At 45.7% G+C, this 27,859-nt stretch overlaps 1 protein-coding gene, 1 pseudogene and 2 gene segments (V, D, J or C); 1 reads left to right on the top strand and 3 right to left on the bottom strand.

Annotated features, from left to right (window-relative positions):
- Positions 1-2,315: 2,315 nt before the first annotated feature.
- On the bottom strand, positions 2,316-4,381 carry LOC133246523 (M1-specific T cell receptor beta chain-like). The gene is made up of 2 exons (XM_061414962.1): positions 3,942-4,381; positions 2,316-3,808 (listed from the first exon to the last, which is right to left on the bottom strand). Exons 1-2 carry the CDS (start codon positions 4,243-4,245, stop codon positions 3,363-3,365), a joined length of 750 nt encoding a protein of 249 aa, XP_061270946.1. The 5' UTR covers positions 4,246-4,381; the 3' UTR covers positions 2,316-3,362.
- A 5,087-nt stretch (positions 4,382-9,468) lies between these two features.
- Positions 9,469-10,166, bottom strand: LOC133246835 (T cell receptor beta variable 9-like). The segment is given in 2 exon segments: positions 9,469-9,971; positions 10,103-10,166. Coding segments are annotated over 2 exon segments (402 nt in total).
- Positions 10,167-10,898: 732 nt separating this feature from the next.
- LOC133246834 (dynein light chain 1, cytoplasmic-like) lies at positions 10,899-11,844 on the top strand (annotated as a pseudogene).
- Positions 11,845-13,393: 1,549 nt separating this feature from the next.
- On the bottom strand, positions 13,394-14,169 carry LOC133246914 (T cell receptor beta variable 6-4-like). The segment is given in 2 exon segments: positions 13,394-13,749; positions 13,836-14,169. Coding segments are annotated over 2 exon segments (405 nt in total).
- Between the last annotated feature and the right edge of the window lie 13,690 nt (positions 14,170-27,859).

Here is a 27,859-nt window from a genome sequence, read left to right as displayed (position 1 = left end):
GCTCCGCTGTGCCCTTCCCTGTCCTGACAACCCCTCAGCAAGCCTGGGTGTGAGGTGACTCGTCTCCTGGTCCCATACGCACACAACATGCCTTGTTCTCTTCTGCCTGACCCTGACTGAATCTCATCACCAGCCACCAGGCCCTCACCAGCCACCCCAACCCCTTCACCTCTACCTCTCATGCTGAGGCAGGATACAACCCCCTATGTTCATCTTGAGGTTTCAGGCACGTCCCCAGTTCCCTGCTCAGTGAGGAGTCTGTACTGGCTCCATGCGTCCCCAGACCACTCAGGGAACTCAGACCTGCTCCCAGATGCAGGCATGATATTAGACAAGGGTCTCTTAAGCTGCCCTCCCCAGGGTGACTCACACCCTCCCAGCACACACTGCTTATCATGGAACAGTGCCTCCAAGTGGCCAAAGTCAAGGGTCTCATGGATTTGCAGCATTTGTTTAAAAGAAAGAAAGAAAGTTTAGTCACTCAGTCTTTCCTACTCTTTGCAACCGCATGGACTGTAACCTCCCTGGCTCCACTGTCCATAGGATTCTCCAGGCAAGTGTACTGGAGTGAGTTGCCATTTCCTTCACCGGAGGATCTTCCCGACCCAGGAATCGAACCCAGGTCTCCCTCATTGGAGGCAGATGCTTCACCACCTGAGCCACGAGGGAAGTCCTATCTGTTAAAGCAAGGGTACAAAAATTCCAGCACCCCGAACACACACACACACACACACACACACTCCTGTTCTACTGCCTTCCTCGCCTGGCTGACGGATTGATCTTCAAATCCACTCAGCCTCTGGAGGCAGAAGACTGTATGATCCGAACTTTTTACTAAGAAAGAAATAACTGCGGCACCATGACAATGACGGTCGTTAGCTAAGATGGAAATATATGATCATAAAATAAATACTCTGAGGATCTCAAGTGAATCTGCCTACAAGCATGTATTCCAAAACTACTTCTGATTAATCAGATGCATATATTTCCAGATTTTGTATTTAAATTAAGAATGATCAAATTCTAGATAATACTTTTCATAAAGAAGTTTTAGAAATATGAACTCAATTATTTCTGCACTTATAAAATCATGATATATTGGGGGTGATGCAGGATATTTTTTGACTTTGAGAAGATTTTGATGAGCATTCCAGGTAGTCCCAACCTGGCCTAGGTTAGGTGAGGTGCTAAGGATGTCGGGAGGTGGGCGTGCATGTCGAGAACACACAAAGGCAATCTGTCCTCCTTCAGATGGGCTCACGCGAGTTTTGGGATGATAGGTGATGTTTCTCTTTGATGACTCCATACATCTTGCTGAAAACAGACCACATGGAGTGGCCACTTTAAAAGCCTCCCTGTGACTTGGGAAGGGACCTGACCCAGACGAAGGAGGAGCAGTGTGGCTGTGGTAGAGAGGGCCAGGGAGCTGATGCAGGGAGATGGGGAGAGGAATGTCCTGCCCAATCAAGAAAGGTGGGCAAGAGCGGAGACTACGTGAGAGCCAGTCAGGGAGAACCTTCCAGAGAGAAACATTGAAGTGAGACAAGGTGATGTTTTCATCTAATCTACCAGCAACCTTCCCTCCTGGAGGTCTCAGGCTCAGGTGATGACTAGGAGTCAGAGCTGGAGAAGCATCTTCTTGGTTCACAGGGAGGATGCAGGGAAAAGACAGAGATGGATGGTGGACACATTTCTCAGAGTCCCTGAGTGAGGTTTGGGTCAACCTGGTCCATACACCTAGGGTCACACTGCAGGCATGTGGCTAACCAAGCCCTGAGGCTCCCAGTGCTAGGAGCTTTTCACTTGGATCCCCTGTCTTTCTGCACAGAGAGGAGGTGGCCGTGCAGTGCCGTGGAATAACTGCTGGCGCAGAAGTACACTGATGTCTGAGAGAGGTTGGCAGACTCTCCAGCGTGAGAGGGAAGTTCTCTGTGCTTATCTGGAGACGTGCAGCCCTTGGGCACAACTCCTTGTTCCGTGGTGAGAGGGCCATCTGAGTAATGGATCAGCCTCAGCCCATGTCCCAGGTCTTGTTGGTACCGTTACATATAATCGTGGCTCAGATCCTGAGTACATGTCAGTGTCGTGCTCTGTCCTCTCCTCACGACCTGGAATCTGGGGTCCTGAGTGACACCAGCATGGATCGCCCTTGTGGAGAAGGACGACCCATGCTGCACTAGCAGTGGACAGTCTTAGTGCTGGCACCCCAAAGGGAACCCTGCCCCCCAGGACTCACCTGCCTGCAGGAGACAGAACATACAGCCCAGGAGGCAGGGGCTCATGACGGGGGCGGGGCAGGTGGAGGGCCCTCTGGAGTGTGTGTGGATGAGAGGGGAGAAGGGCTCTCCAGGGAGTCCTTCTGAGATGTCACTATCCCTGCCAGGCCCCAGAGAAAACCTGTCACTCAGGGGGCCATGCCCCTTCCCCCGGAGGCTCAAATCAGAAATGAACCTGAGTGAAGAGTTCATAACAGGTAAACCCGTCCAGATCAATGGACTTGAGCCTTACAAGTTGTTGTAACCTTTCTGTAAACAGTTTGAGATTTTATCAATACTTTATTCCAGAGATAATTCTTCAAAAATGTGTATATTACTTTAATTTGTCTACATATTTCTATAGCTCTGCATCTTGGGAAATTCCCTCTAGCTTCCTGCTTTCCTTTATGATATGTGTCCCAGTAGGACTTCAAGGCCGATTTCTGCTTTAATTGATCACAGTCCTGAGAATGGCCCTCCACCTTCCATGTTTCTCTAGGTTTCTGCTCCCAACCTCATCACAGGTTCATCAACATTTGTGGAATTGTTTGAATCTGTTCTTATCAACTCACTGACAGACAAGTCCACCAAGCAAACGTAGGTACAGCTCCTTCATGTTCACAGGAGCCCCTGCTTCCCATGTCAGGAGAGTGAGCAAGCAGAGTGCCCTCAGGCCTGTGACCCACCTTTCTGGGTAGAGAGAAGTTGGTTGCCCAGCACAGGATGACGTATTGGCAAAAAGGGATGCAGACTTAGGAGTGAAATGGCAAGATGGGGCACACACGAGCATAAGGGAAAAATGCTCTTTTTTATTTGAGACATTCTTTTCACGGGAATACCTCCTTGTGATGCGTGGCTGCCATTCACTGAATAACAATTCATATCATAGAGCCCCAAAATGTATCGTCTTACACACAACCCAATACATATATGTAACTTTTTCTGTATGGAGACCTTTCCATGAGGAAAGGAACCACAAGTGTTGAGAAGAAACTGGAGCTGCAATCCTAGCTGTAACAGCTATGAAGTATGAGATCTGGGCAGTTCACATCCCCTCCATGTATAAGCAGTTAAAATAATACTTTTCTTGCATGATCTTAGTGAGCATTAAAACATATCAAGAAATGAATGTCTGGGAAAATCTATTGCTCTAGCAGAGACTGGGCTTGGCACACTGGCAGCCAACACGCTCACCACCACTTCCTGACTGGGGCAGGAGAGTTTTTGCCCCAGAGGCACCTGATCATGCAGGGCTGTGTCTTGGCTGCTGGCACAGAGATACACGGCTGAGTCCGTCAGCTCCAAGGAAGTCAAGTTCAGCTCAGAGCTAGAGTCACTGAACTGTTTTCCTGAGAATCGATCTGCTATGTTTCCTTTCTCATTCTGTTGCCTGTTGAAATACTGAATGAGGAATTGGGGACCCTGGACCAGGGTCTGTTGGTACCAGGATACATAGCGGTGTCCAGATTCGGGGGAACATCTCAGAGTCACTTGCTGCTTTCTTGATTTGATCAGGTATTTGGGGGTCTGGTTGACCCCAGAATCCACCAGCCCTGTTGGGAAGGAGAAAGAAGGAAGCTGAGGGCAGAGCACAGGGAAGCCTCCTGCTGCAGCCCTCATCGCCAGACTTCTATCTCAGGGAGGCAAAGACATCTCAGAAGCTCCCACACTGTGTCCAGGACTCACCTGCTCCCAGGAGGCAGAGAGTCACACAGCAGAGGAGCCTGGAGCCCATGGCAGCATCAGGAACCCAAGACTGCTGCTGGCTGGGGCGGGGCTCCTTGGGTGTGTGGTGTAAAGTGCTGACCCTCCTGCTTCCCTGATTGGAGCATTTGCCTATGACGTCACTGCCCTGTGTCTCTGCATGCTGCCCTGTCCAATCTGGACCCCTTACCAATATGCAGGGCCAGCTCCTCTGTGCCCTTCCCTGTGCTGCACAGCCCCTCAGCAAAGGGCGGGTTTGAAGTGTGCACTCTCCCCATGTCTCCATATGTCCACAATATGGCTTGTCCTCCCCTCTCTGCTCCTTCCTGACACTCGTCACCAAGCCCTCAGCAGCTGCCTGAACCCCTCACCCTCCACTTCCCATGCAGGCCCCCCTGAGTACATCCTGAAGCTCCAGGCACGTCCCCACTTCCCTGGCACCGAGGAGCCTGTGCTGGCTCCATGTGTCCCAGGATCACTCAGGGAACTCAAGCCTGTTCCCTGACACAGGCATGTAGTTAACGTTCCCTAAAGCTCCCTCTGCTGGGTGACCCTCAACCCCTCCAGCTCACCTGGTTACATGGGCCCACAGTGCCTCCTACATGCCAGAGTCGTTCACGGTCTCATGGATTTGCGTCCTCTGTCTAAAGGGTACAGAAACCCACAAGCTTAATACACACTCACACACTCTCACACACACACACTCACACACACACACACACTCACACACTCACATTCTAGTGTTTACTGCCTTCCCATCCTGGCTGAATTAGGGTTCATCTTCAAATCTACTCTTAGCCTCTGGAAGTTGAAGACTCAATGATCTGATATTGTTACTAAGAAGGAAAGAATCGCTGCACCACTGCAATGATGGTACTTAGCTAAGATGGAAATAATCGCCATAAAATAAACACTCTGAGGATTTCACGTGAATCTGCCTGGAAACCTGTATTCCATACCTACCTCTGATTAATCGGATACATGTATTTCCAGATGTCTTGTATAAATTAAGCATTTCCAAATTCTAGTTGATACATTTTGTAAGGAGGTTTTATATATACGAGCTCATATATTTCTGCACTTATGAAATCTTGATATAATGGAGCAATGGAAGATATATTTTGACTTTGAGAAGATTTTGATGAGGGAGGTGATGCCAAGCTGGCTGCGGTTAGGTGAGATGCTGAGGAAGTCGAGGGCGGGAGAATGTACATAGAAAGCCAGTCTCTCCTTCAGATGGACTCACATGAGATTTGGATAACTGATAATTAACTGAAGCTGATTTCTCTTTGATGACTCCAGACAACTTGCTCAAAGCAGACCATGTGGAGAGGGCACTTTAAAAGCTTCCATGTGACTTGGGAAGGGACATGACCTGGATGAGGGAGGAGCAGCATGGGTGTGGTAGAGGGGGCCTGGGAGGTGAGGAGAGGAATGTCCTGCCCACCCAAGAAAGGTGGGCAAGAGCGGAGACCACGTGAGAGCCAGTCCGGCAGAGACTTCCAGAGAGACAGGGTTGAAGTGAGACATGGTGATCTGTTTTTATCTAATTTACCAGCAACCTTCCCTCCTGGAGGTCTCAGGCTCAGGTGATGACTAGCAGTCAGAGCTGGAGAAACATCTTCTTGGTTCACAGGGAGGATGCAGGGGAAAGACAGAGATGGATGGTGGACATATGTCTCGGAGTCCCTGAGTGAAGTTTGGGTCAGCCTAGTCCACACACCTAGGGTCACACTGCAGGCACATGGCTAACCAAGTCCTGAGGCTCCCGGTGCTAGGAGCTTTCACTTGGAACCCCTGTATTTTTGCACAGAGAAGAGGTGGCCATGCAGCACCATGAAGTAACTGCTGGCACAGAAGTACACAGATATCTGGGAGTGGTTGGCAGACTCCAGCATGAGAGGGAAGTTCTCTTTGCTTGATCTGGAGACTCTGTACCCGTTGAGCACGTCTCCTTTCTCTGTGGTGGGAGGCCCAGCTGAATAATAGATCAGCCTCAGCCCGTGTCCCAGGTCTTGTCGGTACCAGTACATATAGTTATGACCCAGATCCTGAGTACATGTCAGTGTCATGCTCTGTCCTCTCCTCACGACCTGGAATCTGAGTGACACCAGCATGGACCACCCCTGTGGAGAAGGAGGACTGATGCTGCAGTCACAGAGGACAGGCTTAGTGCTGGCACCCCGAAGGGGACCCTGCCCCCAGGACTCACCTGCCTGCAGGAGACAGAAGACCACACAGCCCAGGAGGCAGGGGCTCATGGCTGGGGCAGGGCAGGTGGAGGGCCCTCTGGTCTGAGTGTGGATGAGAGCGGAGAGGGGCTCTCCAGGGAGTTCTTCTGAGATGTCACTGTCCCTGCCAGGTCCCAGAGACAACCTGTCACATGGCGGCCACACCCCTTCCCCTAGAGGCTCAAATCAAAGTTGATTAGAACAAGGAGATGGCTTGGACAGATTGCTTGGACATGGTCTGAACAACCGTAAGTCTTACAAAGTGTTGTAACCTTTCCTTAGAGTAGTTTGTACGTTTTATGTATATTTTACTCCAGAGATAATTCCTTAATTTGTATATTAGCTTATTTGTCTACATATTTCTGTAGCTTTGAATCTTAGAAGAAATCCTTCGGGCTTCTTGCTGTCCTTTATGCCCCATGCATCCTGAATACTCCCTCAAGTGTTGTTTCCTCTTTGCTCCATTGACCCAGTCCTGCTCCTGTCGTCTCACCTACAGTGATTCTTTGGTGTCTGGTTCCTTAACTGCAGGGCAGACTCATCACTATTTGAGAAATCACTTGGCTCTATTTCTTCTCAGTTCGCTAACAGACAGGACACCTGCCAAATGCAGGTACAGCGCCTTCTCGCTCGCCAAAGTATGTGCTTCCCGAGTCTGAGGGCGCAGGGAGGGGACACAGCAAGTAGAACCACCGCAGCCCTAAGACAGAACTTTCTTTGTGGCCAGAAGCTGGTTGCTCAACACAGATGGCATTTTGGAACAAAGAAAGATATATATGAGAGGGATTTGGGGCGAAGTGCCAGATGCCAGGATAAATGAAAAGTGCTCTGACTTTAATGTGAGACATCCACCCCATGGGAATACTTCCTTGTGGAGCATGACTGCCAGTAATAAATTGATATCCTCGAGCCCTAGAGTGTACCCTGTTGCACAAACCCCACACTCAAAAGGACCATGTACTTAGAAAGACGCTCTGCTGTCGGGATCTTCAAATTCTCAATAGTCTTTGAACCATGGACTCTGCAAAGTATGTGCCAGATCCTGGTTACATGATTTTAGACCTGCTGTGCCCTCCTGATGGCGGGTTTCCCTTTAGCCTGACCACACGTCTAATGTCTGGGTGACTAAGTACTCCTGGGCCTGGGACAGAAAGACACTGAAACTAAAGCGAGAAACAAAGAAGGACCCTCATGTCATAACCACAACAACCAGCCTTGAATCTGGGCCTGGCAAGCCCTCGACTGGTTCCATGCATGTGCTCAGGACTTCTCTGGTCCAGGAGACAGAAGCACACAGTAAAGGGGGTCATATCCAGGCCAGGCCAGAAGAAAGGGGTATTTCCAGATCAAGGCCTGTGGCCTGAATCCTTGGGATCGAGTCATAGGAACCCTTCTCCCACATGGAATTATCACTCACGGATACAACTGCTGCTGGTGGTCAGGCCAGCCCAGGACCCAGTGCGTGAATCTGAAGCCTTGCTAAGTTGTTTCCCATAGAATATTAACAAAAATCATTATAAAATGATTTCAGAAAAAGGATTCATGAGAAAAAAAAATCTATGAAATTGAGTCAATAAATTTTACAAAAACAGCCTGTACCAGCTGGTAAGACCTTTGATGGTCATTTAATCAAACAATCAATCCCCAGTTAGGATTGTCCGTCACACGGAAATGGTATCTTATGTGGTTTTAAGCACTTTGTAATTATAACACTTTCCGGGAGCACTTAACTGTCTTACATATTTAGCTTCAGGCTAAGACGGAATTGTTCTGATGGGTATAGACATTAAGTTTTCACTAAAAAGATGCATGAACAAAACAAATCTACTGCAACAGAAATCACGCTGTTGGTTGTCAGGGAAGGAGAGAGTTCCGGGAATGGGGCCTGAGGGAATATCTGGTGATAAAATGATCTCTGTCTTAAAGGGACAGATGTTTCATCACAATATACATATTTATTGATGAAACCATAGATCTCTTCATTATACAGTGTGAATATACACCTGACCCTTGAACAACACAAGTTGGAATGGAGTGGATCCACTTGTGGGTGGATATTTTAATAAATATGCACTAAGATACTGAACAGCTGTGATTGGTTGAATCCACGGATGTGGAATCTCAGATACACCCTTGAATGTGCAAGTGAAAGTCGCTCAGCTGTGTCCGACTCCTTGCAATCCCATGGACTAAGCAGTCCGTGGAATTCTTCAGGCCAGAATACTGGAGTGGGTAGGGTAGCCTTTCCCTTCTCCAGGGGATCTTCCCAGTTCTGGTCTCCTGCATTGCAGGCGGATTGTTTACCAGCTGAGCCCCAAGGGAAGCCCAAGAACACTGGAGTGGGTAGCCTGTTCCTTCTGCAGTGGATCTTCCCGACCCAGGAATCGAACCGGGGTCTTCTGCATTGCAGGTGGATTCTTTCCCAACTGAGCTGTCAGGGAAGCCCCCAGACTATAAGGTTGTAGGAGGTTCAGGGGCCCTAAAACCTACATTGTTTACTGGTAAACTACAGTTCAAATATCAATAAAAGTGATTTAAAAATATCTGAGGTGAGATGTTACATGCACTTTTTTATTTCATGTAATGAATCATTAGGCATAATATTCCTTTCACTGGGACTTCTGATGTCCTCTTTAAAGGCATTCAAGGCAAAACATGTCCATCTCTACCTTTGCACCTAGAAAATGGTAGAAGAGGCTGTCAGAGGTTAGCAAAGGGAATCAAGAAATCCAGAGTCCTGTTATGTGCCAGGGACTTCATGCTTATTAAATACTTATGAAACCCAGGAAGATGGTGTGATGGCTAACTGAACGTGTCACCTTGACTGTGCCAGAGACATTTAATTAAACTTTATTCTGGATGTCAAGTGAGGGTGTTTTGGGAAGAGGTTAACATATAAATAGTTAGATTTTAACATTAGATTAGATAAACATTTTAAACAGATGATCTTCCATTCCACAGTCTTAGTGGGCCTCATCCAACCAGTGAAGATATGTATAGAAGGAAAAGTCTGATCCTCCCCCAGGTAAGAGAGAACTGTTCAGCTGATGGCCTTCAGACTGGACCATCAATTCTTGGGCCTTTGAATTTAAACATCAGCTCTCCCAGAACCTCTAGTATCACGAGTCCAACCTGCAGATTTGGACTTGTCAGCTGTAACAGCTATGTGGAGTGAACTTTAAGAGATGGGGAGCAGGGAACACAGGTGTTGAGGACAGCCTTGATTCTGATTCCTTGTCTGGCAGTTAGGAAATATGAGACCTGGGCAAGTCACTTCCCATCAGATGTATAAACAGTTAAAATAGTCTTTATCTTGCATGATCTTTGTGAGCATTAAAACATACAAAGGAAAGAATGTCTGGGAAAGTCTACCAGTTCTACCTGGGTCTGGGTCTCCCTGGCTGGCAATTGATACCCTGGCAACCACTTCATGAGCTGGGGTAGGAGTGTTTTTGTTCCAGAGGCATCTGATCATGCAGGGCTGTGTCTTCGCTGCTGGCACAGAGATACACGGCTGAGTCTGTCAGCTCCAAGGAGCTCAAGTTCAGCTCAGAGCGAGAGTCACTGAACTGTTTTCCTGAGAATCGATCCAGGAGGTGAGCTTCTCCCCTCACTTTCTGGTTGTAATACTGAACGAGGAACTGGGGGCCATGGCCCAGGGCCTGTTGGTACCAGTACACGGAGAGGTGTCCAGAGACAGGGGAACATCTCAGAATCGCTTGCTGCTTTCTTGATTTGATCAGGTATTTGGGCGTCTGGGTGACTCCAGAATCCACCAGGCCTGTTGGGAAGAGACAAGGAAGCTGAGGGCAGAGCACAGGGGAAGCCTCCTGCTGCAGCCCTCATCGCCAGGCTTCTATCTCAAGGAGGCAAAGACATCTCAGAAGCTCCCATACTGTGTCCAGGACTCACCTGCTCCCAGGAGGCAGAGAGTCACACAGCAGAGGAGCCTGGAGCCCATGGCAGCATCAGGAACCCAAGACCACTGCTGGCAGGAGGTGGGACTCCTGGGGTGAGTGGTCTACAGTGCTGACCCTCCTGCTTCCCTGATTGGAGCGTTTGCCTATGACGTCACTGCCCTGTGTCTCTGCAGGCTGTTTCCTGATCCACTGGACCCCTTGGCAGGATCCATGGTGGACTCCTCTATGCCCTTCCCTGTCCTGCATAGCCCCTCAGCAAAGGGTGGGTGTGAGGTGATCACTGTCCCCATTCCCCATATGCCCACAACATGCCTTTTTCTTCTCTTTCTGTCCCTGCCTGACACTCATCACCCAGCCCTCACCAGCCACACTAATCCCTCACCCTCCACTCCCCATGCTACTCCAGGAGATGGCCCCTTGGGCACATCCTGAGGTTCCAGGCAAGTCCCCACTCCCCTGGGCAGTGAGGAGTCTGTGCTGGGTCCATGTGTCTGGACCACTCAGGGAACTCAAACCTGCTCCTGTTGCAGGCATGTAGCCAAGATTCCCCTAAGCTGCCCTCTCCAGGGTGACTCTCAACCCCTCCAGCACACCCTGCTCTCCATGGGCCCACAGTGCCTCCTAGTGGCCCATGGTCCACCGTCTCACAGATCTGTGCCTTCTGTCTAAATCAAGAATAGAAATTTAGATGCTTTGTGGCCTTGGTAGTGACCGCCTCTCTATGCAGGTGTGGGCCTAGCCAGCGCCTTCCCCAGGAGACCAAGGCCAGCCCCTGATCCTTGGTGACCATGTGTAACTGAAAGGCTGTGATCAAGAATGCTGATATGACAGAGGAGATGCAACGGGACTCAGTGGAGTGTGCTACTCAGGCACTGGAGAAGTATACTACAGAGAAGGACATCACGGCCCACATAAAGAAGGAGTCTGACAAGAAGTACAACCCCGTCTGGCACTGCATCGTGGGGAGGAACTTCTGTAGTTATGTGACATATGAAACCAAAGACTTCATCTGCTTCTACCTGGGCCAAGTGGCCAATCTCCTATTCAAATCTGGTTAAAAGCATGGACTGTGCCACACACCCAGTGATCCATCCAAAAACCAGGACTGCAGCCTAAAGTGCAAATACCAGAGACTGAAGTCTTCAGCCCTGCCTAAGGGAACACCTCCGTCTTTGAACCCTTATTGGGTTTTGTACGGGGCATTCTCTGTACTAGTTTGTTGTGGTTATAAAGCAATTAGCAAGACGGCTTACATTTGTATTTATTTTCTACTCCATACCTCTCTGCCCATGTTTTTTTTCTCTTCAAAATCCATTCCTTTAAAGAAAGAAGTCTTTTGGAGAAGGGTGCATTAATTACCGTTTGTTCAAATAATCTAGAGTTGAAGATGGCCTCTTTAGTTGATCTTGGGTAGGCTGGTGGGGGTGATTCCTTGAAGTTTCTGCGGGATGTAACAGACTAGCCTATTCAGCACTCTTTCGTTTCATTCTTGCCCATCCTGCTCCTGTCGTGCATGGGAGAATACTACTCAGAAGTGCGTGTTGAGAGAGGCACGGCAGAGCAACTACTAGACTAACTCTTACTCCTAATCTGATAAGTACGTTCCTTAAGCGCTCCTTTTATGATAACTGCTATCGAGTGCTCTGGGCCTTAGGCCTCAAGAGATGATGAATGTGTCATGGAACACCTTTAAGCTTTCTAGGGCTGTAAAATGGAAATAAGCTGGTAAGAAAGTTGGGCTAATGAGGAATCTGTTGGCTCTAGACATTTCCCCTCCCCTGCCTGTCTAAAGTATACTCTAAAGATCAAAGGTGGTCTTAAAGGGAAAAAAGCTTTTAAGTAGCGGCCCTCCTTGTGATTCTAATAAAGTCTGCAGGAATTTAAACTTACAAGCCTGCTGTGCTGTGCTTTAACTAGCTGTGTTCACATATGAGTTGGAGCTTTCATTAAAAGACACAATTAAAACAAAAAAAGAATAGATATTCCCCACAACCCCACCTGCAACCCCTCTACACATAGACACACAAATACACACCCCTGATCTACTGCCTTCCCAGCCTGACAGAATTAGGGTTGATCCTCAAATCCACTCTTATCCTCTGGAGGTAAAAGACTGAATGATCTGACATTTTTACTAAGAAGGAAGTAATTATTGCACCACTACAATGACAGTAGTTAGCTAAGATGAAAATACACGACCATAAAATAAATACTCTCAAGATCTCAAGTGAATCTGCCAGGAAACATGTATTCCATAACTACTTCTGATTAATCAGATGCATATATTTCTAGATTTCCTATTGAAATAAAGCTTATTACCAAATTCTAGGTAATGAATTTTATAAAGTGGTTTTATATATATGGATTCATTTATCTCTGCACTTATAAAATCTTGATATAATGAGGTAATGGAGGATATATTTTGACTTTGAGAAGATTTTGATGAGGGAGGTGGGCCAACCTGGCCTAGGTTAGGTGAGATGCTAAGGAGATCGGGGGGCTGGGGGGAGAACACACAAAGACAGTCCGTCCTCGTTCAGTGGACTCATATGAAGTTTTGGACAATTGGTAATCAACTGAAGTTGGTTTCTCTTTGATGACTCCAGACAGCTTGCTCAAAGCAGATCACATGGACAGGCCACTTTAAAAACTACCTTGTGGTTTGGGAAGGGACGTGACCATATCTCAGTTGGTAAAGAATCCACCTGCAATGCGGGAGACCCTGGTTCGATTCCTGGGTTGGGAAGATCCTCTGGAGAAGGGAAAGGCTGCCCACTCCAGTATTCTGGCCTGGAGAATCCCAGGGACTACACAGTCCATGGGGTCGCAAAAGAGTCGGACACGACTGAGCGACTTTCACTTTCGTGACCCAGATGAAGGAGGAACAATGTGGCTGGAGTAGAAAGGGCCAGGGAGGTGGGAGAGGAGTGACTTACCCACCCAGGAAAGGCGGGCAAGAGAAGACAGCGCATGCGAGAGCCAGGTTGGGGGAGAACCTTCCAGAGAGACAGCGATGAGCTGCCTGAGGTGGGACACGTGGGCCTGTTTTTATCTAATTTACCAACAACCTTCCCTCCTGGAGGTCTCAGGCTCAAGTGATGACTAGCAGTCAGAGCTGGGGAAACTCCTGGTTCACAGGGAGGATACAGAGAAAAGACAGCAATGGATGGTGGACACAAGTCCGCAAGGCCTGGAGTGAGGTCTGGGCCAGCACAGACCACACACTCAGGGTCACACTGCAGGCATGTGGCAGCAAAGCCATGAGGCTGCTGGTGCTAGGAGCCTACAAGCAAGGGGCTGCCTTGCCTTTTTGCACAGAGAGGAGGTGACCCTGCAGCGCTGTGGAGTAACTGCTGGCGCAGAAGTACACAGATGTCTGGGAGCGGTTGGCAGACTCCAGTGTGAGAGGGAAGTCCTCTGTGCTTGGTCTGGAGACGCTGTAGCCCTCGGGCACATCTCCGTTCTCTGTGTTGGGAGGGCCATTTGAGTAATGGATCAGCCTCAGCCCGCGTCCCAGGTCTTGTCAGTACCAGTACATATAATTGTGGTTCAGATCCTGAGTGCACCTCAGTGTCGGTTTCTGTCCTGACCTTATGACCTGGAATCTGGGGTCCTGAGTGACACCAGCATGGACCGCCCCTGTGGAGAAGGAGGACTGATGCTGCAGCCACAGCGGACAGTTTTAGTGCTGGCACCCCGAAGGGGACCCTGCCCCCAGGACTCACCTGCCTGCAGGAGACAGAAGACCACACAGCCCAGGAGGCAGGGGCTCATGGCGGGGGTGGGGCAGGCGGAGGGCCCTCTGGTCTGAGTGTGGATGAGAGGAAGAGGGGCTCTCCAGGGAGTCCTTCTGAGATGTCACTGTCCCTGCCAGGCCCCAGAGCCAACCTGTCACTCAGGGGCCACGCCCCTTCCCCTAGAGGCTCAAATCAGAAATGAGCCTGAGAGAACTGTTCACAACAGGAAGACCCATTCAGCTCAATAGGCATCAGCCTTACAAGTTGTTGTAATCTGTAAATTGTTTGCAACTTTATGTATACTTTGTTCCAGAGATAATTCTTCATTAAACTTATATTCATCTTATTTATCCACATATTTATGTAGCCTTTTTAAAGTTATTTTTAACTGGAGTCTAACTGCCTTGCAAAGTGTGTTGGTTTCTGCTGTATACCACGTGACTCAGCCATTAGTATGCATATATCCCCTCCCTCTTGAACTTCGCTCTCTCTGAGCCCTGCACTTGACCCCTCTAGGTCCTTGGAGAGCAAAGAGCTGAACTCCCTGTGCAGTATAGCAGCTTCCCACTACCTCTCTACTTTACATATGTGATGGGATTTCTTAGTTTGGATTCTTGGGGAAAAGTCCTCATAGCCTTCTGCTGCCCTTTATGACTCTTGCGTCCCACCTGTGCCTTCAAGTGTCCGTTTCCACTTTGTTTAGTTGATTGCATTGTATTTTTTTTTTTCTCCCACCTGATTCTTCTGGTATCTGGTTCCCCAACCTTGGGGCAGGCTCATGGACATTTGAGGAATCCTTTGAGTCTATTTCTTACCAATTCGCTGATAGACTGGGCACCTGCTGAATGCAGCTACAGCTCCTTCATGTTCACCAGAGCACATGCTTCCTGTGTCTGAATGGGGGGAGCAGCACAGCTGTAACCCACCTTTCTTCGAGGAGAGTAGATGGTTGCTCAGCACCGTGGGTGACGTGGGAGCACAAAGGAATACAGATGCGGAAGGGACCGGGGGGAGGTGGCAGACTCGGCACAGATGAAAACTGCTCCCTTTTTATTTGAGACAGCCATTCCACGTCCCTAAGTGGCATAGACGAAAGTGAAAGTGTTAGTCGCTCAGTCGTGTCCAACTCTGCAGCCCCATGGACTAGATCTAGCCCAACAGGCTCCTCTGTCCATGGGATTTTCCAAACAAGAATACTGGAGTGCATACCGACACTGAAACCAAGCACCACACAAGGGCCAACAAGTTCCAGGGCAAGACATACCAAGCAAATTCTCCAGCGACAAAGAAGCTCAGCCCTGAGCTTCAAGATACAAGCTGCCCAAAGTCACCCCCAAACCATAGACATCTCATAACTCATTACTGGACATTTCATTGCACTCCAGAGAGAAGAAATACAGCTCCACCTACCAGAACACCGACACAAGCTTCCCTAACCAGGAAACCTTGACAAGCCACCTGTACAAACCCACACACAGCGAGGAAAAGCCACAATAAAGAGAACTCCACTAACTGCTAGAATATAGAAAGGACACCCCAAAATCAGCAATTTAAACAAGATCAACAGACAGAGGAATACCCAGCAGATAAAGGAACAGGATAAATGCCCACCAAACCAAACAAAAGAGGAAGAGATAGGGAATCTACCTGATAAAGAATTCCGAATAATGATAGTGAAATTGATCCAAAATCTTGAAATTAAAATGGAATCACAGATAAATAGCCTGGCGACAAGGATTGAGAAGATGCAAGAATGGTTTAACAAGGACCTAGAAGAAATAAAAAAGAGTCAATATATAATGAATAATGCAATAAATGAAATTAAAAGCACTCTAGAGGCAACAAATAGTAGAATAATAGAGGCAGAAGATAGGATTAGTGAATTAGAAGATAGAATGGTAGAAATAAATGAATCAGAGAGGATAAAAGAAAAACGAATTAAAAGAAATGAGGACAATCTCAGAGACCTCCAGGACAATATTAAACACTACAACATTCGAATCATAGGGGTTCCAGAAGAAGAAGACAAAAAGAAAGGCCATGAGAAAATACTTGAGGAGGTAATAGTTGAAAACTTCCCTAAAATGGGGAAGGAAATAATCACCCAAGTCCAAGAAACCCAGAGAGTCCCAAACAGGATAAACCCAAGGCGAAACACCCCAAGACACATATCAATCAAATTAACAAAGATCAAACACAAAGAACAAATACTAAAAGCAGCAAGGGAAAAACAACAAATAACACACAAGGGAATTCCCATAAGGATAACAGCTGATCTTTCAATAGAAACTCTTCAAGCCAGGAGGGAATGGCAAGACATACTTAAAATGATGAAAGAAAATAACCTACAGCCCAGATTATTGTACCCAGCAAGGATTTCATTCAAGTATGAAGGAGAAATCAAAAGCTTTTCAGACAAGCAAAAGCTGAGAGAATTCTGCACCACCAAACCAGCTCTCCAACAAATACTAAAGGATATTCTCTAGACAGGAAACACAAAAACGGTGTATAAGTTCGAACCCAAAACAATAAAGTAAATGGCAACAGAATCATACTTATCAGTAATTACCTTAAACGTAAATGGGTTGAATGCCCCAACCAAAAGACAAAGACTGGCTGAATGGATACAAAAACAAGACCCCTACATATGTTGTCTGCAAGAGACCCACCTCAAAACAGGGGACACATACAGACTGAAAGTGAAGGGCTGGAAAAAGATTTCCCATGCAAATAGGGACCAAAAGAAAGCAGGAGTAGCAATACTCATATCAGATAAAATAGACTTTAAAACAAAGGCTGTGAAAAGAGACAAAGAAGGTCACTACATAATGATCAAAGGATCAATCCAAGAAGAAGATATAACAATTATAAATATATATGCACCCAACACAGGAGCACTGCAGTATGTAAGACAAATACTAACAAGTATGAAAGGAGAAATTAACAATAACATAATAACAGTGGGAGACTTTAATACCCCACTCACACCTATGGATAGATCAACTAAACAGAAAATTAACAAGGAAACACAAACTTTAAATGATACAATAGACCAGTTAGACCTAATTGATATCTATAGGACATTTCATCCCAAAACAATGAATTTCACCTTTTTCTCAAGCGCACATGGAACCTTCTCCAGGATAGATCACATCCTGGGCCATAAAGCTAGCCTTGGTAAATTCAAAAAAATAGAAATCATTCCAAGCATCTTTTCTGACCACAATGCAGTAAGATTAGATCTCAATTACAGGAGAAAAATGATTAAAAATTCCAACATATGGAGGCTGAACAACACACTGCTGAATAATCAACAAATCACAGAAGAAATCAAAAAAGAAATCAAAATTTGCATAGAAATGAATGAAAATGAAAACACAACAACCCAAAACCTGTGGGACACGGTAAAAGCTGTCCTAAGGGGAAAGTTCATAGCAATACAGGCACACCTCAAGAAACAAGAAAAAAGTCAAATAAATAACCTAACTCTACACCTAAAGCAACTAGAAAAGGAAGAAATGAAGAACCCCAGGGTTAGTGGAAGGAAAGAAATCTTAAAAATTAAAGCAGAAATAAATGCAAAAGAAACAAAAGAGACCATAGCAAAAATCAACAAAACCAAAAGCTGGTTCTTTGAAAGGATAAATAAAATTGACAAACCATTAGCCAGACTCATCAAGAAACAAAGGGAGAAAAATCAAATCAATAAAATTAGAAATGAAAATGGAGAGATCACAACAGACAACACAGAAAATACAAAGGATCATAAGAGACTAATATCAACAATTATATGCCAATAAAATGGACAATGTGGAAGAAATGGACAAATTCTTAGAAAAGTACAACTTTCCAAAACTCGACCAGGAAGAAATAGAAAATCTTAACAGACCCATCACAAGCACGGAAATTGAAACTGTAATCAAAAATCTTCCAGCAAACAAAAGCCCAGGTCCAGATGGCTTCACAGCTGAATTCTACCAAAAATTTAGAGAAGAGCTAACACCTATCCTGCTCAAACTCTTCCAGAAAATTGCAGAGGAAGGTAAACTTCCAAACTCATTCTATGAGGCCACCATCACCCTAATACCAAAACCTGACAAAGATCCCACAAAAAAAGAAAACTACAGGCCAATATCACTGATGAACATAGATGCAAAAATCCTTAACAAAATTCAAGCAATCAGAATCCAACAACACATTAAAAAGATCATACACCATGACCAAGTAGGCTTTATCCCAGGGATGCAAGGATTCTTCAATATCTGCAAATCAATCAATGTAATACACCACATTAACAAATTGAAAAATAAAAACCATATGATTATCTCAATATATGCAGACAAAGCCTTTGACAAAATTCAACACCCATTTATGATAAAAACTCTCCAGAAAGCAGGAATAGAAGGAACATACCTCAACATAATAAAAGCTATATATGACAAACCCACAGCAAACATTATCCTCAATGGTGAAAAATTGAAAGCATTTCCTCTAAAGTCAGGAACAAGACAAGGGTGCCCACTTTCACCATTACTATTCAACATCATTTTGGAAGTTTTGGCCACAGCAATCAGAGCAGAAAAAGAAATAAAAAGAATCCAAATTGGAAAAGAAGAAGTAAAACTCTCACTATTTGCAGATGACATGATCCTCTACATAGAAAACCCTAAAGACTCCACCAGAAAATTACTAGAACTAATCAATGACTATAGTAAAGTTGCAGGATATAAAATCAACACACAGAAATCCCTTGCATTCCTATACACTAATAATGAGAAAACAGAAAGAGAAATTAAGGAAACAATTCCATTCACCATTGCAACAGAAAGAATAAAATACTTAGGAATACATCTACCTAAAGAAACTAAAGACCTATATATAGAAAACTATAAAACACTGGTGAAAGAAATCAAAGAGGACACTAATAGATGGAGAAATATACCATGTTCATGGATTGAAAGAATCAATATAGTGAAAATGAGTATACTACCCAAAACAATTTATAGATTCAATGCAATCCCTATCAAGCTACCAACAGTATTCTTCACAGAGCTAGAACAAATAATTTCACAATTTGTATGGAAATATAAAAAACCTCGAATAGCCAAAGCGATCCTGAGAAAGAAGAATGGAACTGGAGGAATCAACCTACCTGACTTCAGGCTCTACTACAAAGCCACAGTTATCAAGACAGTATAGTACTGGCACAAAGACAGAAATATAGATCAATGGAACAAAATAGAAAGCCCAGAGATAAATCCACGCACATATGGACACCTTATCTTTGACAGAGGAGGCAAGAATATACAATGGATTAAAGACAATCTCTTTAACAAGTGGTGCTGGGAAAACTGGTCAACCACTTGTAAAAGAATGAAACTAGAACACTTTCTAACACCATACACAAAAATAAACTCAAAATGGATTAAAGATCTAAACATAAGACCAGAAACTATAAAACTCCTAGAGGAGAACATAGGCAAAACACTCTCTGACATACATCACAGCAGGATCCTCTATGACCCACCTCCCAGAATATCGGAAATAAAAGCAAAAATTAACAAATGGGACCTAATTAACCTTAAAAGCTTCTGCACATCAAAGGAAACTATCAGCAAGGTGAAAAGACAGCCTTCAGAATGGGAGAAAATAATAGCAAATGAAGCAACTGACAAACAACTAATCTCAAAAATATACAAGCAACTCCTACAGATCAACTCCAGAAAAATAAATGACCCGATCAAAAAATGGGCCAAAGAACTAAATAGACATTTCTCCAAAGAAGACATACATATGGCTAACAAACACATGAAAAGATGCTCAACATCACTCATTATCAGAGAAATGCAAATCAAGACCACTATGAGGTACCATTTCACACCAGTCAGAATGGCTGAGATGCAAAAGTCTACAAGCAATAAATGCTGGAGAGGGTGTGGAGAAAAGGGAACCCTCTTACACTGTTGGTGGGAATGCAAACTAGTACAGCCACTATGGAGAACAGTGTGGAGATTCCTTAAAAAACTGGAAATAGAACTGCCTTATGATCCAGCAATCCCACTGCTGGGCATACACACTGAGGAAACCAGAAGGGAAAGAGACACGTGTACCTCAGTGTTCATCACAGCACTGTTTATAATAGCCAGGACATGGAAGCAACCTAGATGTCCATCAGCAGATGAATGGATAAAGAAAGCAGTGGTACATATACACAATGGAGTATTACTCAGCCATTAAAAAGAATTCATTTGAATCAGTTCTAATGAGGTGGATGAAACTGGAGCCTATTATACAGAGTGAAGTAAGCCAGAAGGAAAAACACCAATACAGTATACTAACGCATATATATGGAATTTAGAAAGATGACAACAGTAACCCTGTGTACGAGATAGCAAAAGAGACACTGATGTATGGAACAGTCTTATGGGAGAGGGTGGGAAGATTTGGGATGATGGCATTGAAACATGTAAAATATCATGTATGAAACAAGATGCCAGTCCAGGTTCAATGCACGATACTGGATGCTTGGAGCTAGTGCAATGGGACGACCCAGAGGGATGGTATGGGGAGGGAGGAGGGTTCAGGATGGGGAGCACATGTATACCTGTGATGGATTCATTTTGATATTTGGCAAAACTAATACAATTATGTAAAGTTTAAAAATAAAAAAAAAAAAAGAATACTGGAGTGGATTGTCATTTCCTTCTCTAAGGGATCTTCCTGACCCAGGAATCGAACCTGGGTCTCCTGCATTGCAGGCAGACTCTTTACCATCTGAACCACCAGGGAAGCCCTTATGTAGCATGCCTGATCTTAATTAACAGATATCACAGAGCCCCGAACTATCTTGTTACACAGAAGCTTCCACTTTGAAGGACCCTGTACTTGATGCAATGCTCTGCTGTTGTGATCTTCAAACACTCAACAACAGTTGAAACATGGACCCTGCAAATTATGCAGCTGGTCCTGGTTACATGGTTTTGGACCTGTGATGACCTTCTGATGTTTTCCTTGATCCCAACCACATGTCTGGGGTCTGGGTAATGCTGCATTCCTGGCACCTGGGAGAGAAAGGCTTAGAAACGAAAGTCAGAAGCAGCAAAGGAGTCTGAGTTTATGACCAGAGCAGCAAGACTTGACCTGGGTCTGGCAAGCCCACGAGTGGTTCCACATCCACGCTCAGAACTTCTTTCTTCCAGAAGACAGCAGGGCACCCAGCACAGGAGACTCATGCCCAGGCCATGCCAGAAGAGAAAGAGCAGCTTTCCAACTCAAGGCCTGTGTCTTGGATACTTATGGTCGAAGCAAAGGGGACCTGTGTCTCAACATGGAATGCTCTCTCACCAAAATTCCTAGTGCCCACAGTCTTGTCAGGGGAGAACACTGAGTGAGCATGAAACCCAGCTATGTGTGCATCTCATGGAATCTCAACATCATTTCCTGGGAAGTGATGACTTCTTGTCAAAATATCATTATCAAGTGATTTCAGGGAATGGGTTCATGAGGACGAATTTATGAAAGTGAGTAAATAAATTTTACAAAAATAGCTTGTAGCAGCTGGCATGACCTTTTAATGGTCATTTTATCAAACTGTTCATCTCCAGATAGGATAGTCCCTGACATGGATGTGGTGCTCACATGGTTTCAAGTATTTCTCTAACCATAAGACTTTCCAGGAGCTCCTAACTTTCTTCAATATTTTACACTTGCCTAAAAGGGAATTGTTTTAATGGGTATAGAGCTTATATTTTCAGTAAAAAGATGCCTGAGTAAAACACATCTCTAGCAACAGATATCATATTGTTGGTAGTCAGGGAAGGACAGAGGCATGGGAAAGGGACCTGAAGAAACTTTCTGGTGATGGAAATGTTCTTTATTGTAATAGGGTGGATGTTGCATGGCACATGCATATACTCTGTCCATTATACAGTGTATAATGTTTATGGTATTTACAGCTGAACTTTGAACAACACAGGTTTGAACTGAGTGGGTCCATTTATGTGTGGATGTTTGAATAAATACTTACTAAGGGAAACTAAAAGACTCTTCCTCCTTGGAAGAAAAGCAATGACAAACCTAGACAGCATATTAAAAAGCAGAGACATCACTTTGCCAACCAAGGTCTGCCTAGTCAAAGCTATGGTTTTCCCATTACTCATGAATGGATGTGAGAGCTGGACCATAAAGAAAGCTGAGTGCCAAACAATTGATGCTTTAGAACTGTGGTGTTGGAGACGACTCTTGAGAGGTCTTGGACAGCAAGGAGCAAACCAGTCAATCCTAAAGGAAATCAGTCCTAAATATTCACTGGAAGGACTGAAGCTGAAACGCCAATACTTTGGTCACCGGATGTGAAGAGCTGACTCCTTGGAAAAGACCCTGATTCTGGGAGAGATTGAAGGTGGGAGGAGAAGGGGGCAACAGAGGATGAGATGGTTAGATGGCATCACTGACTCCACGGACTTGAGTTTGAGCAAGCTCCTGGAATTGGTGATGGACAGGGAAGCCTGGCATGCTATAGTCCATGGGGTCTCAGAAGTTGGACACGACTGAGTGACTGTACTGAACTGAAGGCACTGCCCAGTTTGGCTGAATCTGTAGACCTGGAATCCCACACACAGATGGATGAAGGTGAGGTTATATACAAGGTTTTGATGACGGTGTTGTGGATGTCTCAGACCCTAAAGCATACATGAGCTAAAGGTTAACTACAGGGCTTCCCAGGTGGCACAGTGGTAAAGAATCCAGCTGCCATTGAGGAGACGTGGATTTGATCCCTGGGTCAGGAAGATCTCCTGGAGAGGGAAATGGAAACCCACTGCAGAATTTTGCCTGGGGAATCCCATAGACGAGGCGCCCGGCAGGCTACAGTGCATAGGGTCGCAAAGAGTCAGATACAACTGAGCACACACATATAATTCACACTTTAAAATATCTGAGGAGGCATATATATTGCACACTCTTGTTAATTTCATGTGACGACTCATCAGGCATAAATACTTTTTTCCTGTCACTTCTGATACCCTCAACTACAGGATTTCAAGGTAACATATGTCCATTTCTACCTTTGCACCTAGAAAATGGTAAAAGAGGCTGTCAGAGTTTAGCAAAGGGAATCAAGAAGTCCAGAGTGTTGTTATGTGCCAGGAACTTCCTGCTTATTAAGTACTTATACAACAGTGGAACATGGTGTGATGCTATTATAATGTATCACCTTGACTATGCCACAGATATTTAATTAAACATTATTCTGGGTGTTATATGAGGGTGTTGTTGGAAGAGATTAACATGGAAACAGGTAGACTTTAATATGAAGTTAGATTAACATTGTAACATTGTAAACAGATGACCTTTCATAGTGTTGGTGGGCATCATTTAACCAGTGAAGACAGGAATAGAACAGAGAGACTGATCCTCCCCAAGTAAGAGATAATTGTCCAGGTGATGGCCTTCAAACTGGACCATTAGTTATTCAGCTTTAGAACTAAAACTCAGCTTTCCCTGGGTCTCTACCACCAGCCCAGTATCCAGTTTTGGGACTTACCAGGGATGGGGGAGCCTGGTGGGCTGCCGTCTATGGGGTCGCACAGAGTCGGACACAACTGAAGTGACTTAGCAGCAGCAGCAGCAGCCTTAACAACTATGTGAACCTACCCCTTTAAAACATGTGTACATATTTGTTCTATGGGGGACAGTTCTAAGGGGGGCAAGGACCACAGGTGTTGAGGACAGACATGAGTCTGATTCCTTGGCTGACAGTGATGAAGTATGAGACCTGGGCAAGTCAGTTCCCCTCGGGTGTATAAACAATTAAAATAATACTTACCTTGCATGATCTTTGTGAGCATTAAAACACAGCAAAGAAAGAATGGGAAAATCTGTCCATTCTACCAGAGCCTGGGTCTGGCTGGCTGGCAGCCAACACCCTCAAGGCCACTTCCTGAGCTGGGGTAGGAGTGTTTTTGTCCCAGAGGCACCTGATCATGCAGGGCTGTGTCTTGGCTGCTGGCACAGAGATACACGGCTGAGTCTGTCAGCTCCAAGGAGCTCAAATTCAGCTCAGAGCGAAAGTCACTAAATTGTTTTGCTGAGAATCGATCTGGCATGTTTTTTCCTCCACTAACTTGTCCACGGTAATACTGAATGAGGAACTGGGGGCCCTGGCCCAGGGCTTGTTGGTACCAGTACACAGAGCGGTGTCCAGAGTCAGGGGAACATCTCAGAGTCGCTTGCTGCTTTCTTGATTTGATCAGGTATTTGGGGGTCTGGGTGACTTCAGAATCCACCAGGCCTGTTAGGGAGGAGACAAGGAAGCTGAGGGCAGAGCACAGGGGAAGCCTCCTGCTGCAGCCCTCATTGCCAGGCTTCTATCTCAGGGAGGCAAAGACATCTCAGAAGCTCCCACACTGTGTCCAGGACTCACCTGCTCCCAGGAGGCAGAGAGTCACACAGCAGAGGAGCCTGGAGCCCATGGCAGCATCAGGAACCCAAGACTGCTGCTGGCTGGGGGCGGGGCTCCTGGGGTGAGTGGTGTAAAGTGCTGACCCTCCTGCTTCCCTGATTGGAGTATTTGCCTATGACATCACTGCTGTCTGTCTCTGCAGGCTGCCCTTGTCCACTAGATCCCTTGGCAGGACCCAGGGCTGGCTCCTCTATGCCCTTCCCTGTCCTGCACAGCCCCTCAGCAAAGGGTGGGTGTAAAGTGTGCATTCTCCCCGTGTCTCCATATGTCCACAATATGACTTCTTCTCCTCTCTCTGCTCCTTCTTAACAATCGTCACCGAGCCCTCACCAGCCACCCGAACCCCTCACCCTCCACTTCCTTTGCAGGGTCCCCCTGAGTACATCCTGAGGTTTCAGGGACGTCCCCACTCCCCTGGGCAGTGAGAAGTCTGCACCGGTTCCTTGTGTCCTGGAAGCACTGCTGCTGCTGCTGCTGCTAAGTCACTTCAGTCGTGTCTGACTCTGGGCGACCCCATAGACAGCAGCCCACCAGGCTCCCCCGTCCCTGGGATTCACCAGGCAAGAACACTGGAGTGGGTTGCCATTTCCTTCTCCAGTGCATGAAACTGAAAAGTGAAAGTGAAGTCGCTCAGTCATGTCTGACTCTTCGTGACCCCATGGACTGCAGCCTACCAGGCTCCTTCATCCATGGGATTCTCCAGGCAAGAGTGCTGGAGTGGGGTGCCATTGCCTTCTCCGGCTGGAAGCACTAGGGGAACTCAAACCTGCTCCCTGATGCAGGCATGTAGTCAAGGTTCCCTTAAGCTCCGCTCTCTTGGGTGCCTCTTCAACCCCTCCCAGGCAGCCTGCTTACCATGGGCCCACAGTGGCTCCTAGTGGCCAGTGGTCCACAGTCTCCTAAAGATTTGTACTTTAGGTCTAAAGCAGGAATAGAAATTCCCAAGAGCCCTCAGGACAACCCCTCCACACACACACACGCGTGTGCATGTGCACACACACACACACACACACACACATACTCACACTCCTGTTCTTATGCCTCCCCAGCCTGGCTGAATTAGGGTTGATCTTGACATCCACTCAGCCTCTGGAGGTAAAAGATTGTATGAAGAGACACTTCGACTAAGAAAAAAAAAATTGCTCCACCATTGCTATCATGGTAGTTTGCTAAGATGAAATAGTACAGGCCATAAAATAAACACTCTGGTGGTCTCAAGTGAAACCATCCTGGAAATATGTATTCCATAGCTTCTTCTGATTAATCAGAAATTGTATATTTCCAGATTTTATGTTTAAATTAAGTATTGCCAAATTCTAAGTAGTGTACTTTATAAAGAGGTTATATATATATATGAACCTATTTATTTCTATACTTATGAAATCTTGAAATAACTATCCAGTCAGTAGAAGATCTAGGAGGACTTTTCTCCAAAGAAGACAGGCAGATGGCCAACAAGCACAAGAAAAGTTTGGCAACAACACTAATTATCAGAGGAATGCAAGTCAAAACTATAGTGAGGCATCACCTCACACTGGTCAGAATAAGCATCATTAAAAAGTCTACAAGTAATAAATGCTGGAGACAGTGTGGAGAAAAAGGAACCCTCCTACACTGTTGGTGGGAATGAAATCTGGCACAGCTATTAGAAGAGTTCAGTTCAGTTCAATCACTCAGTCGTGTCCGACTTCTTGCAACCCCATGAACTGCAGCACGCCAGGCCCCCTGTCTACCACCAACTCCCAGAGTCCACCCAAACCCATGTCCATTGAGTCGGTGATGCCATCCAACCATCTCATCCTCTGTCATCCCCTTCTCCTTCTGCCCTCAATCTCTCCCAGCATCAGGGTCTTTTCAAATGAGTCTTAGAAGAGTATGGAGGCTGTTTAAGAAACTAAAAATGGAGTGACTGTATGATCTTGCAATCCCACTTGTAGGCATAAAATTAGACAAAACTATAATTCTAAAAGATACATGGATCTCCATGTTCTTCATGGCACTATTTACAATACTCAAGGTATGGAAGCATCCTAAATATTCATCAACAGATGAATAGTAGAGATAGTATGTGTATACACACACACACACCCACACAGTGGAGTATTACTCAGCCACAAAAAGAATGAAATAATGTTATTTTCAATAAAATGTTTGAACCTGGAGATTATCATACTAATGGAATAAGGCAGAGAAAGACAAATATTATATGATACAGCTTACAAGTGCAATCTAAAAAAAAGTATGTAAAAACGAACTCATTTACAAAACAGAAATAGATGCACAGACATAGAAAAGAAACTCATGGTTACCAACGGGGAAAAGTGAAAGTGGAAATTGCTAGTCACTCAGTCGTGTCTGACTCATAGACTGTAGCCCACCAGGCTTCTCTGTCCATGCGATTTCCCAGGCAAGAACACTGGAGTCTGTCCCCATTTCCTTCTCTGGGGTATCTTCCCAACCCAGGGATGGAACCTGGGTCTCCTGCATTGCAGCAGACTCCTTACCGCCTGAGCCACAGGAGAAAGGTGCCACTGCTGCTGCTAAGTCACGGCAGTCGAGTCTGCCTCTGTGCAACCCCATAGATGGCAGCCCACCAGGCTCCCCCGTCCCTGGGATTCTCCAGGCAAGAACACTGGAGTGGGTTGCCATTGCCTTCTCCAATGCAGGAAAGTGAAAAGTGAAAGTGAAGTCGCTCCATCATGCCCGACTCTTAGTGACCCCATGGACTGCAGCCCACCAGGCTCATGGCAGTTTCCAGGCAAGAGTACTGGAGTGGGGTGCCATTTCCTTCTCCAATGCATGAAAGTGAAAAGTGAAAGTGAGTCGCTCAGTCGTGTCCAACTCTTAAGAGGGAAGGATCAGTTAGGAGTCTGGGATTAACATATATGCATTACAATATATAAAATAGATAATAGATAATCAACAAGGACCTACTACACAGCACAGGGAATTATACTTGGTATTTTCTAACAGCTTATAAGGAAAAAGATCCTGAAAACATATACATACACACATATGTATTTTTTTTTTTGCTTTTCAGTCACTAAATTGTGTCTTACTCTTTGCGACCCCATGGACTGTAGCATCCCAGGTTCCTCTGTCTTCCACTATCTCCCAGAGTTAGCTCAAACTCATGTTCATTTAATCAGTGATGCCATCCAACCATCTCATCCTCCGCCATCCCCTTCTCCTCCTGCCTTCAATCTTTCCCAGCATCCGGGATTTTTCCAGTGAGTCAGCTCTTCCCATCAGGTGGCCAAAGTATTGGAGCTTTAGCTGCAGCATCAGTCCTTCCAGTGAATGTTCAGGGTGATTTCCTTTAGGATGGACTGGTTTGATCTCCTTGCAGTCCAAGGAACTCTCAAGAGTCTTCTCCAACACCACAGTTTGAAAGCATCAGTTCTTCAGTGCTAAGCCTTCTTTATGGTTCAACTCTCACATCCATGCATGACTACTGAAGAAACCATAGCTTTGACTAGACAGACCTCTATTGGCAAAGTGATGTTTCTGCTTTTTAATATGTTGTCTAGGTTGGTCATTCAGAGAAGGA

The sequence above is a fragment of the Bos javanicus genome, chromosome 4 (genome assembly GCF_032452875.1).
Source record: "Bos javanicus breed banteng chromosome 4, ARS-OSU_banteng_1.0, whole genome shotgun sequence".
Taxonomy (NCBI): Eukaryota; Metazoa; Chordata; class Mammalia; order Artiodactyla; family Bovidae; genus Bos; species Bos javanicus.
The sequence above is the reverse complement of the archived record's forward strand: the minus strand, read 5'-3'. Positions and strand labels throughout refer to the sequence as shown.

What these genes read in the sequence shown, in the direction of transcription:
- LOC133246523 (XM_061414962.1), bottom strand. Translation starts at nt 4,245, where the DNA reads ATGGAGACATGGGGAGAGTGCACACTTCAAACCCGCCCTTTGCTGAGG. An exon ending in TCTCTGCCTCCTGGGAGCAG is followed by an intron (nt 3,809 to 3,941) that starts GTGAGTCCTGGA and finishes CCTTCCCAACAG; the next exon opens with GGCTGGTGGATTCTGGGGTC.